Source organism: Arvicanthis niloticus, chromosome 8, assembly GCF_011762505.2.
Source record: "Arvicanthis niloticus isolate mArvNil1 chromosome 8, mArvNil1.pat.X, whole genome shotgun sequence".
Taxonomy (NCBI): domain Eukaryota; kingdom Metazoa; phylum Chordata; class Mammalia; order Rodentia; family Muridae; genus Arvicanthis; species Arvicanthis niloticus.
Genome location: NC_047665.1, coordinates 29,484,260 through 29,499,405, shown reverse-complemented (window position 1 = coordinate 29,499,405; position 15,146 = coordinate 29,484,260). Strand labels below are relative to the sequence as shown.

General features: G+C 40.7%; 1 protein-coding gene across 1 annotated transcript; it reads left to right on the top strand.

Annotated features, from left to right (window-relative positions):
• Positions 1-5,287: 5,287 nt before the first annotated feature.
• LOC117713558 (serpin B9-like) lies at positions 5,288-14,767 on the top strand. Its single transcript, XM_034509810.2, has 7 exons — positions 5,288-5,310; positions 7,101-7,278; positions 7,984-8,121; positions 8,515-8,632; positions 10,476-10,618; positions 12,790-12,945; positions 14,360-14,767. Exons 1-7 carry the CDS (start codon positions 5,288-5,290, stop codon positions 14,765-14,767), a joined length of 1,164 nt encoding a protein of 387 aa, XP_034365701.1.
• The last annotated feature ends 379 nt before the right edge of the window (positions 14,768-15,146 follow it).

The window sequence follows — 15,146 nt, the reverse complement described above, 5'->3', positions numbered from 1 at the left end:
TAAAAGAGCTTAAGTGACAGCTATGAAGGCATGAAAGGAAGTTTTTGTAACAGAGACCACACAGGTTCTAGAAAGAGAAAGACCAGGGCTATGACTATGGCTAGAAGAATCTTTCCATTAATCATATCTCACAGACATGGCATATTCACCTGAAGTGTGCATAGGGTATAAGGAGGATCATCAGTCTTGAGAGAATTTAGAATTTACCATAGAGATGAAAAGGTAACCAGAGAGCACAGTTGAGAATTTTATGTCACCTAATGTTCAATATCCTTAGTCATCAGAGAAATGCAAATCAAAACAACCCTGAGATTCCACCTCACAGGACTCAGAATGGCTAAGATCAAAAGCTCAGGTGACAACTTATGCTTGTGAATATGTAGAGAAAGAGGAACATTCCTCCGTTGTTGATGGGATTGCTAGTTGATACAACCACTCTGGGAATCAGTCTGGTGACTCCTCAGAAAATTGGGCATAGTACTGACCTGAAGACCCAGCTATACCACTCCTGGGCATATACTCAATAGATGCTCTGACATATAATAAGGACACTTGCTCCACTACATTCATAGCAGCTTTGTTTATAATAGCCAGAGGCTGGAAACATCCCATATGTCCCTTAACAGAGGAATGGATACAGAAAATATGGGAAATTTACACAATGGAGTACTACTCAGCTGTTAAAAACAATGACTTCATGAATTTTTAGAAAAATGGATGGAACTAGAAAATATCATCCTGAGTGAGGTAATCATAAAAGAACACATATAGTATGCACTCACTGATAGGTGAATATTAGCTCTAAAGCTCGGAATACCCAAGATACAGTTAACAGACCACATGAAGCTCAAGAAGAAGAAAGATCAAAGTGTTGGTGTTTCTGTCTTTCTTAGAAAGGGGAACAAAATACTCATGGGATTAAATAGCTAGGCAAAGTGTGGAGCAGAGACTGAAGGAAATGCATCCAAAGACTGCCCTACCTGGGGATCCAACCCATATAAAGTCACCAAACTCAGACACTATTGTGGATGCCAAGAAGTGTTTGCTGACAGGAGCCTGATATAGCTGTCTCTGGAGTGGCTCTGCTAGAGCCTGACAAATACAGAAGCAGATGCTCACAGCCAACCATTAGATTGAGCATGGGGTCCCCAGTGGAGGAGTTAGAGAAAGGACTGAAGGAGCTGAAGGTGTTTGCAACCTCATAGGAAGAACAATAATATCGATCAACCAGACCCCCCCCCCCAGAACTCCCAGGGACTAAACCACCAACCAAGGAGTACACACGGAGGCACCAAGGGACCCATGGAGCCAGCTGTATATGTGGCAGAGGATAGTCTTGTAGGACATCAATGGGAAGGAGAGACCCTTGGTCCTGTGAAGGCTTGATGCCACAGGGTAGGGGAATTCGAGGGTGAGGAGGCAGGAGAGGGTTGGGGATTGGGGAGTGTTGGATTGTAGTGTGTGTGGGTCCCTTGTTGGTTTGAATTGTGGGTCCCACATTTGCCCTCTCAAGGGGCTAGGGTCGTGGCTCTGAGAGGCCAAGGCACAGGAATTTGACTCTGTTTACTCCACACTGTCACTGGGCAAACTATGTGAAACCTCAGGACTCCATTCATGGGTGGGGAACACTGTGTGAGATCCCAGGGGAGCCAGTGTCCTTGGATTGGAGGTCGCTGGGCCAAAAGGCAGCTGGGAACTGGTTGGTTCTCAGGCCCTTAGGCTCTCAGGTGCTGCTGGGAGGCTGAAGGAGGGATGACTAAAGTTGGGGTGTACTGACTGGTGGTCCACAGCCAAAGAGGAGAGGAGGAGGGATGAGCTCTGGCTGCATTCAATGGGGAGAAGAATTCTGGTCACAGAGACTCACTTGTCTTGGTCATGGCTGAGTTGGCTTGCTTGCTTACATTGCTGGGCCTCTTTGACTGAGAAGGTAGAGAGGTCATTAGCTGGAGGTTAGACAGCAGCTCAGTAGTTGAAAATCTTCTCCACTGTTCCCCACAGCTGGCCCCAAAGAAGAGAAAGAGGCTATGGTCATAAGACATTTATTGTCATGTCAGAAAATTGATGAAACTATACCATGGTATTCTCACGGCGGGCCTGAGGTTAAATACCTTTGCAAGGAGGAGGATCTGGAAAGAAATGTTTAATTGGCTATGCCCTCTGGCCTTTAGGTACCTCATTAATATGAAACTCTGTCTTGAGGCTCTGTGGCCTGTAGTCATGCCCTCTCCTTGTAGAGGGTCCAGTAAGCGTTGTCCTATGTGCCCGGAGAACTTCACTTTATAGAGGTCTTTGGCCTCATGTCAGGAGCCAGGAGTCCGGGATGGTGGTGAAATGCATGCCATCCTTTAGGATCACCTGGAGTCTCTGGCGATTTCTAGCTGGTGCTTAACCAGAAACCATGCTGTCCTTTCACAGTTCTACCGGGGAGCACCCTCATAGAAGCAGGGGAGGGGAGATGGGATAGGGGAAGTTTTTTTGGGGGGGGAGACCGGGAAAGGGGATAACATTTGAAATGTAAATAAATAAAATATCCATTAAAAAAGGAATTCTGTGTCACACAATTAACTGGCAAGATGATGATAAGATGACCCCTCCAACATTGAATGCACATCTCTATATAGACTTACACATGGATATTTATAATAAAATTTATAGTAGATAAATGATAGAAAAAATGTAATGTTGACCAATTGAATAATAAACTATTATAGGAGCAGACCTGGGAGTTTGCTCTCCACCCACTGCTACATCACCAAGCCTGACTTCCAGGTGGTCTGAAACACCCAAAATGACAGGAGAGGCCACAACATTTGTTCCAACATCCAGAATAACTGAGTCTCCCAGGACTCAGGGACACAGGAACACCCATGCAACCAGTGGCATGGGTTTCTTATGGTCTGAACCTGTACCTTGAGCAGACCTTGGGCACTGGCTCCATACCCAGTCCCACAACAACCAATATCCAATAAAAGAAAAAAAACTTATTATACTTAATATTGTCATGAATATCTCTTGATAGGCACAAAACAAATGTCTGAGTGATACTGTCTTAAGGCAGGACAGAATGTTATGAGTATTCCTGAAATGAATGAAGCCCTTCGTCACTGGGTATGATTAAAACTCTTGTCATCTCAGTTAACAGTTGCTGTGAAGGTTACATACATGCACACAGTACTTACTCTATGGAGGGGTATTTCAAAGAAGAACTGTAAAACACCAATCACGCTTACAGTCTAAGCATACATGGCCATTATCTTTTCCCAGAGTTAAAAATTTAGCTTCCCAGGAATTTTATAAGAAGCTTTATTTACAGTAAAAGGCATGTCTTAATAGCCTAGTAACTATGGTTTTATCTTACCAGACTATACTACTAAGGCATCCCTAAATTCATAATTATTTATAAAAACAAGGATGAGTAGTTTGGTGGTGGTTGACAAGGAGGCATCAGCTGGAGTCTTGTGGGTTACAAGCCCCAAGAAGCAATAATATGGTAGACTTTTGACTCAAATCATTCTCAATGTGAGAGAAGAGTGAGGACTATGTGCCATCAAGCAGGAAGTACATGGAAGACGATGCCAGTAACATGCTTAAAGAATCTGATGTATATAGAGTATTGCAGAGGAATTTGTGCTCGGTAGAGTGACTGCTGCTTTAAAGGACAGGCCCATGTTCTAACAAACTACATAGAGAAAATAAAAGAGAGAAAACTCAGAGCTTTCCAGCCAAAATGGGAAAATAACATGGCATGAATCAGAGACTAGCAGGAGAGACTTGATGGAGCCATGGGAGGGAAAGCAGAACAAAATGAGATACAGTAGCAGAGGACATAAAGACAAAGATGAAGATAGCATTGGGCCAGCTGTTTCAGTGATGGGGACCAAAGGGAAAAGTGGCCCCAAGCATCCAAGTTAAAAAGGGATATGGTGAGACTGGGTGTTAGAGAAGGCAGAGGAAATAGAGAAACTTCAAGGTACAGGAGATTGAAATCCCCTTCTGCTGGTAGAGAACGGAGGGTGATTGAGGAAGCGGATGCTGTACAAAAGGTAGCCAAGCCTTTCCTCAAGCAAAATGAGTAAGAATGTCACAAGCTAAAGGTCTTTCAGCTGATGTCACTCCATGCTGGGTCAAGGGTTAGAAGGCAAGTGGTGTGAGCAGCCTCTTGTCAGAATGTGGAGCCCAGCAGAAGAAGATAAACATCCGGGGAAGCCAAAGTACACCACAGTAGTGCTACAGAGAGGAAGAGATTGTTGAAAATTTGCCCATCCACAGTTCACAAGGGGAGTATGTAGAGTGGAAACCTTTTTTAGACTGGGTGTGCCACAGATAGTTTGAAATTGAGTGATCTTTTGAGTTCAAGAAAATAAAGCCCTAAAATTTACTAGATGTGTGATGATGTAGACATGGTGACTTTTTGTTTTTCAGTAATCACAGGAATTAGATAATGAAGACTGCCATACACAAAGCCACAGATGGATGATTTAATGGAAAAGTCAGCAGAACCTTCAAATCAAGCGTTTCTGATACAAATGCTACTATCAGCATGGCCATGTGGAGAAAGGTTCACTGGATCTAAGAAACACTCCAGTCCAGAGAATTTTATGCTGTGTTCTGGTTCCTGTGACACTAGCATGCATGTGGTACAAAGACATATATGCAGGTAAAATACAAAGTAAACAACATTATTTTATTTTAAAAAATTAAAGAATTTGAGACTCCAAAGAAGCCAAGTTTTTTTTCTAAAAAAAGAAAAGAGATATTCTCTTTGGGGGCATGCAAATAGAATGTACCTTGTCCTTGGATGGAGGACACAGCATCCTGACCTAATTTGTCTCAGTGGTGGTTTTTGTCTTATACAGGGAGGAGTCTTCCAATGGAGCAAGCTATACCCCCGCAGTTGGAAACATCTCTTTGGGAAGTTAGCACCAGGATTCTTTACATGTGTGTGGCCTAATATAGACCTGACAGGACACCTGGGGCAACCACCTTCATACCTCAATCCCTCACAGTGACAGAGCCTTGCAATCAGCTACAGTCACCATTCTCCCTTCATTCCCTGTCAACCAGAGACACAAGGATCCTACCAGTTTTGCTTTCTTTCAGAACCTAAGTGTTCACCAACCCCCATGTAACTCCACCCTGTATAGCTGGATGATGTCAGGACTGTTCTCTCCACCTCTGGCCTGGGGCACTGAGCATCATATCCTTGCTCTGCAGTGCATAAACACACTGTGTGAACAGGGTAGACAGCTAAGCTGTACTCCAGAGGCATCAAGACTTGAACACAGCAATGGGAGGCCACAAAGTTAGGAGGTAAGAGCACCTTGCTTAACCCAGAGATCTAGGACTCCTGAAGGCCATCCTTAGAAAGTCTAGGCTGAGTACAGGAGAAGGAACCCCAGGGCTTGAGTTAGGAAAAGAGACAGTAGGGAGGTGGTATCTGGTGGACATTCAGGGTGATGACTTCTTTAGAAATCCCTGTTGCCCAATGGCTGTGGAACTTAAGGCTGGGTCCTAGAACTGTATTGACTCATCTCTATCAGGTATAAATGCTGCAGAATCTCACTGGTCTTTTCTACTGTCCTTGTCCTGCTTTCTCTAGGGTCCTATCACCTAGTCCATTTGACTACATCTGATTTCTCCTCAATAATCTCCAAAATAATGTCTCTTACTTCTGTGCCCTTTAAAGATCAGCCTGATCTAGGCCCACTCTTTATTCCCATTAAAAAAAAAAAGTCATGAGCTGAATCCCTACCTTTATCTTAATCATGCTTCTCAGTGATTAGCCTTGGAGTACATGTCTAGTCCCTTGCCTTTGAAGAGCTCCTAGTTAGGTGGAAAAACAACCATCACGAGAAAGGTTTACCCTTGGGGGTGACCTGAAATGGGGTACCTTTGTTAGGGTAGGACAGCAGAGTCCCTGAGGTTGTCCTGTTCCCATGAATATGAGAAGGGTGAGGAGTTTGAATTCAGTGACAGGGATGGGGTAGGGGACCTTCTATGTGGAATAAAGAACACTTCAAAGGACTCAGAAGCAAGTATAAAGTAATATGTGGATGGGCAGGAATGTGGGCAGGGGCAAGCTGGTTCAGTTGAGAAGATCAACAAGAGGGTAAGTCATTGAAATAAAGTAGTTCCACCTTTCCTCCAGAGCTCTGGAAGACTTAAGGATAGAATCCAGAGGATCTAAGTAACCTGTCGGGATGCTGTGTCCCTCTGTCTGAGAAACAGGAAGAAATGTGGGCTTTAGTCTTTTGAGGCTCCCTAGACTATGTGATCTGCATTTTTACTACAGTAGAAAACGTTCTGGAACACGCTTCCAGGGTTCAAAGGTCATATGACAGAGAGAGCACAGCTATGGGATGAGCACTGACTCAGACCTGGGTTATAGTGTCTGCAGCAGTCACAGTCTGGGCCACATTTTCAATTCATTTGAGAGGTGAAGCATGCTCAAGAGAAAAGCAGCCTGGGTGCCTGTAGCTGATGCAAGGTCCCCTGAGCACCACTGCAGGGGAATGCTCCCTACTGCACAGCAGAGTAGATACTATCAGCCAGTCTTTGAGTTTCATTCACTATCTCAGTGTCTTTCCTGTAGCACTTGCAAATGGGTATGGCACTGTCTAATGCCTCATGGATAACACAAGGAAACTCTTCATAGGCAGAGTCCATAATGGAGAGTTGCTGAACCCAGGCTAGAGGATTTAGAGCTCGTGGTACCTCTTGTCTGTATTCCTTTTTCTTCCCTTTCTCCTTTTGTTTGTCTCATCTCTATGTTCTTGAGAAGAGAGGAGCTGGTCTGTATAGAAGGGGACTGAAGCCACACCTCTCTCAGCTGTGTTGTGTTATGAATTCCTGGTGATCTTTTCTTCCAACTATGCAAGACAATATCTGTCTAGATACTACTTTTTTCTGATATAAAAACCAGATGTATCTAAAAATCTTAAACTTGGAAGTACCTTTATTCAAAGTGAATTTTTAAAATTCAATTTATAGTGCTTATAAGCTTTGAAATGACAACCAGAAGTAGAATCCCTTGTTTCTGTGTTTTAGAACAATGATCATTCAGTGCTGTGTTGAGTGTTTTGTTTCTCCTTTGCCTCCAGATCACCCTTCCTCAATATTGTGTATGAAGCAAATGGTACCTTTGCCATCCATCTTTTAAAGATGTTATGTAATAACAGTCCTTCAAAAAATGTATGTTATTCTCCCATCAACATCTCCTCTGCCCTAGCTATGATCCTTTTGGGAGTGAAAGGAAACACCAAAGTCCAGATATCTGAGGTAAGTTGCCTGTCAACCCCACAACCCCCGACATACACAACTATTTCACATGCATAAGAGCTGCTGAGAAAGAATGTTAGGAATATATACACTGCTTCATAGAGCAGGGGCTAAGGAGGAAGGAAGATGGCCTCCTCCAGTAACTAATGTAAGGTAATGAGTTTTCCTGAGAAATAAAATGGATGAAACTCTCAAAAGTTCATCCAGACTTCTCTTAGAAAATGGCGTAAAACTAATTTCATGCTTGTTCTGTTGGCACAGGACTTTAATTCCATATTCTAAAGAGGATGGATTAAGAAGATCCCTAGTTAAAGGGTAGCCTGAGGGAATTAATTTAAAATGAAATGTTATTTTGTCATTGTTTTGCCATTATTGTTTATTTTGTTTTGTTTTAATTTTATCATGAAGGTCCAGAACTCTTGTCTACCTTAGGTCCTAGGGTCAGTCTTGAGGACTGCACTGTGAAAAATGTTGAAATTATTTAATACTTGTGTTGTTGATATCTTTCAGGTTTTCTGAGCAACAGACTTATAAATATTCATTAGCAAGGAAGGTCAATTCTTGTTTTTAATTGTTTCAATAGCAAGATGCTTGGACCAGAGCCTCATGGACATTACTGTCTAAGCCAACTCTTCAGTTCGTTAACTCCATTTGCAACCAAACTGAGTCATCATTGATCTCATGTTTCATTCTTTCCCTTCACAGGCAATTGGTTTAACCACAGAGATAGACATTCATCCGTGTTTCCTGTGGATCCTCAATATCCTGAACAAGCCAACCAGAAAGTATATCTTCAAAATGGCCAATAGGCTCTTTGCAGAGAGCACTTGTGAATTTCTCCAGGTAAGTTCTATCAGTATAATGATAACAATTGTATTAAAATACTTGTTGGATAGATCATAGGAGAAGGACCCTAGAGAATTTGAGAAATCCTATTCTAAGGATCACATTCTAGCCAATATGAAGGTTCATGTTTATAATGTCTGCACTCAGAAAGGATCGGGAGGGTCAGAATTTCTAGGCTAGCCTGTGATACATAGTGAGACACAGCTACCTAACATTCCTCAGAAGTTATTCCCACTTTCAAAAGCATAGAACATAAAGACTTATTTTGTTTAAGCGGTATCTATACTCATTTTTGTTTTGATTTTTATGCCATATTAATCAGAAGTTTGGAAAGCTTGCAGACATTTTATTTTGCAGTGTTATTTCATTTATCACTTTTTTCCTACAAAGACCTTTAAGGAGTCCTGTGTTCAGTTTTATCATATGGACATGGAGCAGCTCTCCTTCACCAAGGCTCCAGAGGAGTCCAGGAAAAAGATAAACACATGGGTCTACAAAAAGACTAAAGGTCAGGATTTCAAGTTGATTCAAACCCTATATTCTTGTCCTCTCTACCCACCCCTTTTTCCTTCCCTCCAATTTCTCTTAATTTCCTTTGCCCCCACAACAGACTGATCTCATTGTTATTTCAGAGTCAAGGTGATTCAGCCTAGCTAGGCTACATGATATAATTTAGATCTTAGTGAATTCATGGAGGTTCTTCTCAGGCATTTAGATTTTAAATACAGAGTTGTTTCTTTATTTCTTTAGGACAGGGGAGGGGCTGATGTAAATGTGATGAGAACTCATGTGACTGATTTGCTGTCTAACAGTTTACATTAGAAGATATGGCTGATCTCCAGGGTTCACAGGTCATGTGTCTCTTTCGTCTCTGAGAAGTAGATTTGTGGGTAGACCTTCCCACTAATCTTGCCTAGGTGCTTCTTTTTCCTACAGTCTTCATTGTCTCCGGTCTCACTATATTTACTTTTGGAAAGGAGTCTTGTTTTTGCTTCCATATATTCTACTTTAGTTCCCTTACTTACACCAAACTGGACTTGATTTCCATCGACCACAATATATCAAGACCTCACATTGGCCTAAGAGAGTATCCAATTTGGGGTTGAAAACATCTTGGTCTTTGAGAGTAGTGAGAGCATTATGTGATGTCAGAAACATTCAAATCTTTCTGTATCACTAGGTACATTCCTATTTCTGCTAATAGGAAGTAAAGAATGAAAATATTTTCTTAAAGATTAAGCAATTATTTGCTCATTTCTTTTTAGAGCCTCTACCTCATGTGAACTTTGATATTGTATGTTAGCATACAATAGAGAAGTGATTGATTATGGAAAGGATACCCCTTAATAGAGTAGAAGGGAATCTGTCTTCTTACCTCCATTATCTCTTCAAGAGATGGACAGCACTCTAAATTGTGTAATTTTTTCAACCTATAATAGTTTCTACCTTTGAGTCTCTGACATATCATGGTATTTAAGACCTGGGCATGACCATGGAGTTTCTGAAGAGAATTTGATTTTACATTAATGTATTAGTCAGGCTCCACAGAGAAACTGAATGAATGTATAACTTAGAAGGTGTTTAGTAGATTAGCATACACAACACAGTCTGAGTAGCCAGTCAGTCATTGACCATCTGCATGTGGTAAAGCTCAGAATTTGTTAGCTACTCGACTTCAGTAGTCTGTCTGGCAATGAAGGCCTAGAAAATTCTGCAGAGCCACTAGTCTTCTTCATCCTTATAATTGCCAAAGTGACTTGGTTCCAGAATAGGGTAAAATTGGCAGACTCAGCAGCTTCAGCAGTGTACTTACCAGAAGAGACTGAAGACAGGCAGACAAAAGCAGTCCGACATCTCTCTCAGAACTTCACATCTGGCAAAACAGCATTGTTTTCACCATCCTAGAGAGTTTCCTCTCCTTTAGTTTTTCTTTCTTGGAAATTTCCTCACAGATCTGCCCAAATACTTGTCTCTTAGGTGATTCCAGAGCAAATCAAGATGAGTACCAACATTAGCTACCCCAGGGAGTAACCACAGTTCCCTCCCAATTGCTTCCAACATTTTCTGCTTATTTTGTTCTCCATCCTTGAGTGTCTTTTTCTACTTTCCAAAACCTGCTTACCTTGAGGGACTTACAAGTCTTTGACCATCCTCACCTTGTGATGTTTCTCCAGTGTTCATGACATTGAGTCAAACAAAGGGGAATGTTTTGTTTAGATTTATTTTTAATATGTTTATGCACATTCAGCAAATTTGAAATTGTGATGCTTGGATCTGTCCAGATGTCATATTCCTTTATATATTACACATATAGAAAGTGAATTGGAATGAAATCTCTGCTTTATCAAAAGGAAAAATTCCAGAGTTGTTGTCAGGTGCCTCAGTTGATGCAGAGACCAGGCTTGTTCTTGTCAATGCCTTATATTTCAAAGGAAGATGGCATCACAAGTTTGAAATAAAGTCCACCAAGGAAATGCCCTTTAAAATAAACGAGGTAAGCAACCATATCCAGAAGTGTCAATGTTACAAGGAAATTGCATAAAAAGCTTTAATTATGAATTTGAAGGTCATGGCTCACTGGTAGACATGGCATATTCTTTTTGTGGTGCTAGGATTGACTTTCAGCTTGGCAAGAAAGAAATCAGGAAATACCAGAACACCATTTGATACCTATGTTTTTGACTGGAAGGTTAAACTGCATAGGAAAATGATAGGAATGAGGAATATTTGCTGCCTGTGTTATTATTCTACTGGTGGCTCATCCTACTTTTGATCATTTTTTAAAAACTATTATTTCTACCTTACTCTGAAACTTAATGTTCAAGAATTCCAAAACTTAGTTGTTAATGTAGTATCACATATGTATGGGTGATGGTGCAATGTAGAAAGTAATATACAAATACTCAACTTATTATTATTAAGCAATAGTCATAGCTTTCTAATATTGAAAATGAATAAGTAAATCTCAGTCTTAATTGGAGTATAATTTGAATTAGAGTAGATATTAGAATAGTTGCCCAGTGCCTATAAAAACATAATTTAATGATGTCTGCAAACTTATGAATATTAATCTCCCTATTCTTTTATAGCAGTCAAGCCTTGTAGGGGAACAATTTCACTAATGTGGAAATTTAACATTTACTATGAATGATCTGTAGCAAATTTTAATGTTTAGTGTACGTCTGTAATTAAAATCTTCCCATGTGTTTCACTTCTGTATTTGAAATGTATCATTGGACTATCAGAACTGAAACATTTAATAAATTATAAAGAAAAAAGTACATGAGGTTCTGTTGAGACTGCCTCTAAGATGTAATAGATTGACAAGCATCTCCTCCTTTGTGACTGATTTCATCACAGACAAGTATGCAGATCTGCCCATATAGTGCTCATTTTGTAGAAATGTAGCTTGTGATTTTTCTTCTCTTTGATGGGCTATTAGGATGTAGCTCTGCCCTAAACCTATGATGGGCTCAATGGTTGTGAATCATCTTGAACCTTTGAGCAAGTGTTCTCTGTATTCAGGCTGTTTTCTGAGAGGATGTATTTGTCTTTAGTACCAATCACAGGTCTATGAAAATATTATAATCTCTTTAATGATTTTTCTGTTATTTATGATTGATTTTGCCATTTCCTTAGTTATTATGCTTGACCATATTAAATGGCAAAAATCCTGCATCTGGTGTGTTGGTCATATTTCCATTAGTGTAACAAACTATCTGATATAAGCAACTTATGAAATGTTTATTTTGACTCATAGTTCCAAAAGTTTCAGTCTGGGTAGGTGGCCCAAACATTCAAGATTTTGGTGGTGCTTTACAGCATGGTGGAATCATGTAGTGAAGGCTTGTTCATCTCACAGAAAACATGAGGCAGTGCCAATATTTCTTCAGGAGCACCCCTTCCTCAACAATTATCTTTTCATAGTAGTTCAAACTTCCCAAAGATTTGACTTGCTCTCAATGCTGCCAACATGTGGATAAATGACTATGAAGTTAGCTTTTATGGAAGACTGGACAAAATTAGGACCCAAATATTAATAATACTTGAATGTCACATTTTTTTTTGCTGGATCAGACACCTTATTTTTGTACTGAATCCCTGTTCTAGTTCTTCATTTGTCAACCTGACACAAACTACAACCATTTGAGAAGAATGATTCTACATAGAAAAATTACCTCAATAAGACAGACAAGGGGGCAAGACTGTTGGGCCTCTTCTTGATTAATGACTGGTGAGGTACAAGCAAATTGTGAGTGATAGAAACCCTGGGCAGGCTGTCATGAGCTGTGTAAGAAAGCAGGCCAAGAGAGCCATGGGAGATATGCCAATAAGTAGCATTTCTCGATGTCTTCTGCCTGAGTTCCTGCTCTGACTTCCCCCAGTGATGGAATGTGATGGAGAATTGTGAGATGAAATAAACAACCCTTTCCTCCCGAAGTTGCTTTTGGTCATGGTGTTTTAGGAATCATAACATAGACAGGTCCATATCTGCTTAAAGTCAGTTGTGTAATGAAAAGAGGAAGATGCTGACAAATATTCATTGCAATGAAAATATTGCTTTCCTTGCGAGTGCTGAAAACAATCCCAGAATTAATGGCAGTTGGTCTGGAAATCTTGAACTCTCTCGATGATATTTTTTATGTTCTGGATTTTTCTATTCAGAATGAGAAAAGGCCAGTGAAGATGATGTGCCAGGAAGACATGTTTAAGCTTGCCTATGTGAGTGAGTTGCAGGTGCAAGTGTTGGTGCTGCCTTACAAGGGCAAGGAGTTGAACTTGGTGGTCCTGCTCCCAGATGATGGTGTGGAACTCAACAAGGTGAGGCAGGACAAGCTGAACTATTCACAGTTCTAAATGTCTAAAAGAACAATCCTGTGGCCCTGGTGATTTTTCTCATTAGAACAGAACGCAAGGTTTTACCTTTCTTAGTGTCATTTTTTGGGGGGTGGCACTCCCAAACTCAGCTTCAAGCTCTTGGTTGTCACTGGAATCAAAGCTGTGTCTAAGGGTATCAGTATGTGCTGTGTGACATAGGCACATTATATAACATCACCACAAAAATGAGAGATGGAAGCATGATGCAACAAATTGAGGATAGTTAATGCACCAAACATTACAGTGCTTTGCCCAGAGTTCCCCTCCAGAAAGATAACACATATGATGGTTTTTGTCCGTATTTTATTTAATATCTGAGAACACAAAATAGACAGAAAATAATGTTTACCCAACAAATCTGAAGAGGGGGCATAGAGCTGGGGAGGACAGAGTCAGGCAGGATCTCTTAACAATCTTGTCATTCCTTGTGGCAGCATTCCCCACAGTGTGTGAGCCATGCTCTGAATGATGGGCAGTAGAGTGTTCATGACCTAAGTGGTCTTTGTAAGCAGAACATCTCCACAGCTCTCAGCATCCAGCTCCCTAACTGTGGTGTTGCTTCTCTGGGATATTATTAGTTTTTCATCACTAACAATCGATTTCATATGAATAACCTAGGAGATATGATGATTTATATTGGCTCATAGATTCAAACGGTTAATTTCAAGTCACCTGACCCCATCATTGATTATCATAGTGGCAGATGCATGTGACAGAGACTAGATATATTATTCAACAAGAAACAGGGAAATAAGAAGAAACAAAGGACCAAGGATGAGCTTGCATTGTACATCTTTAGTACACCTCCCTCACTCAGCTAAATGCATATCATACCTAAAAATTTAGCTGCCTTCCAAGCAAGGATTCAAAATGAGAGACCTTTAGTTTAATTTCATATTCAATCCAAAACAACCCACAAAAACACTGAGAAAGCAGACCTGGTTAGGCCTTCCTTCTGTTGTGGCCCACATCAAGTCATTTCTACCTCAATTTTTAATTGTTATTTTAGCAGCAATTGTTTAATATCTTTGAAACTAAATCTAGTTCAAGAAAATGAAAGCAAACAGAACCTAAATCATAATCAACTGGACATGGACACCTTTGAAATAAAAGAAGTCTCCAAAGTGATTTAGGAGAAGACAGCCAGTTCTCCCTACCCTGGGCTTTTTGGCCTACATGCCCATCAGGGAAGCCACATACAAGTTAGCAGAAAAATGAAATCCTCACATTGCCTGGCCATGTGAATATGCAGTGACCTGTGTATGATGGGTGAGAATACTGTGATCAGGGATTACCTGTGTGGCTCTGTGTAAGACCATAATTGGGAATCTAAAATTTTCTAATTTTGTTTTGAAAGGTGGAAAACAATCTCACTTTTGAGAAGTTAACAGCTTGGACCAAACCAGACTATTTGAAGACCACTAAAGTTTTGGTTTTTCTTCCAAAATTTAAACTAGAGGAGGATTATGACATGGAGACAATTCTTCCAAACTTGGGAGTGGTAAATGTCTTCCAAGGGGACAAGGCTGACTTATCAGAAATGTCTCCAGAGAGGGGCCTGTATGTGTCTAAGTTCATTCAAAAGACTGTTGTGGAAGTGAATGAAGAAGGCACAGAAGCTACAACAGCCTCAGCAGATGATACTGTATGTTCATCTGAAACTCATCAGGCCCAAACTTTCTGTGCTGACCACCCTTTCCTTTTCTTTATCAGACACAACAAAACCAATACTATCCTGTTTTGTGGCAGGTTTTCATTTCCATAAACATACATTTACTATGTTGAGGAGAGTACCTTCCTCAGCATCTTAACCCTCCTATATCTCTGTGAGGATGGGCAAATAGAGGGAGAACATTTTCCACAATAAGGGCACTTTCTTCTTTCCAGCCTGATCTATTGACATCCACCTTCAGCTGTCCCTACCCTGAAATTCATCTGTGCCCTTTGCCAAGTCAGAGTTGCTTGGTTTCCTGTTGTGTTTAGAAGCCAAAGATATCCCACAAGATAGCCTACAAGGTTCTCTAAGGCAACCCTGAATAAATGTTCTACTCACTGCACAGATAAACCATGCCAACTATAGACACTGCTTTCCTGGCATATCAACTCTTGCCATGACTTGCCTTACCTTGAGTGCATCCTACAAA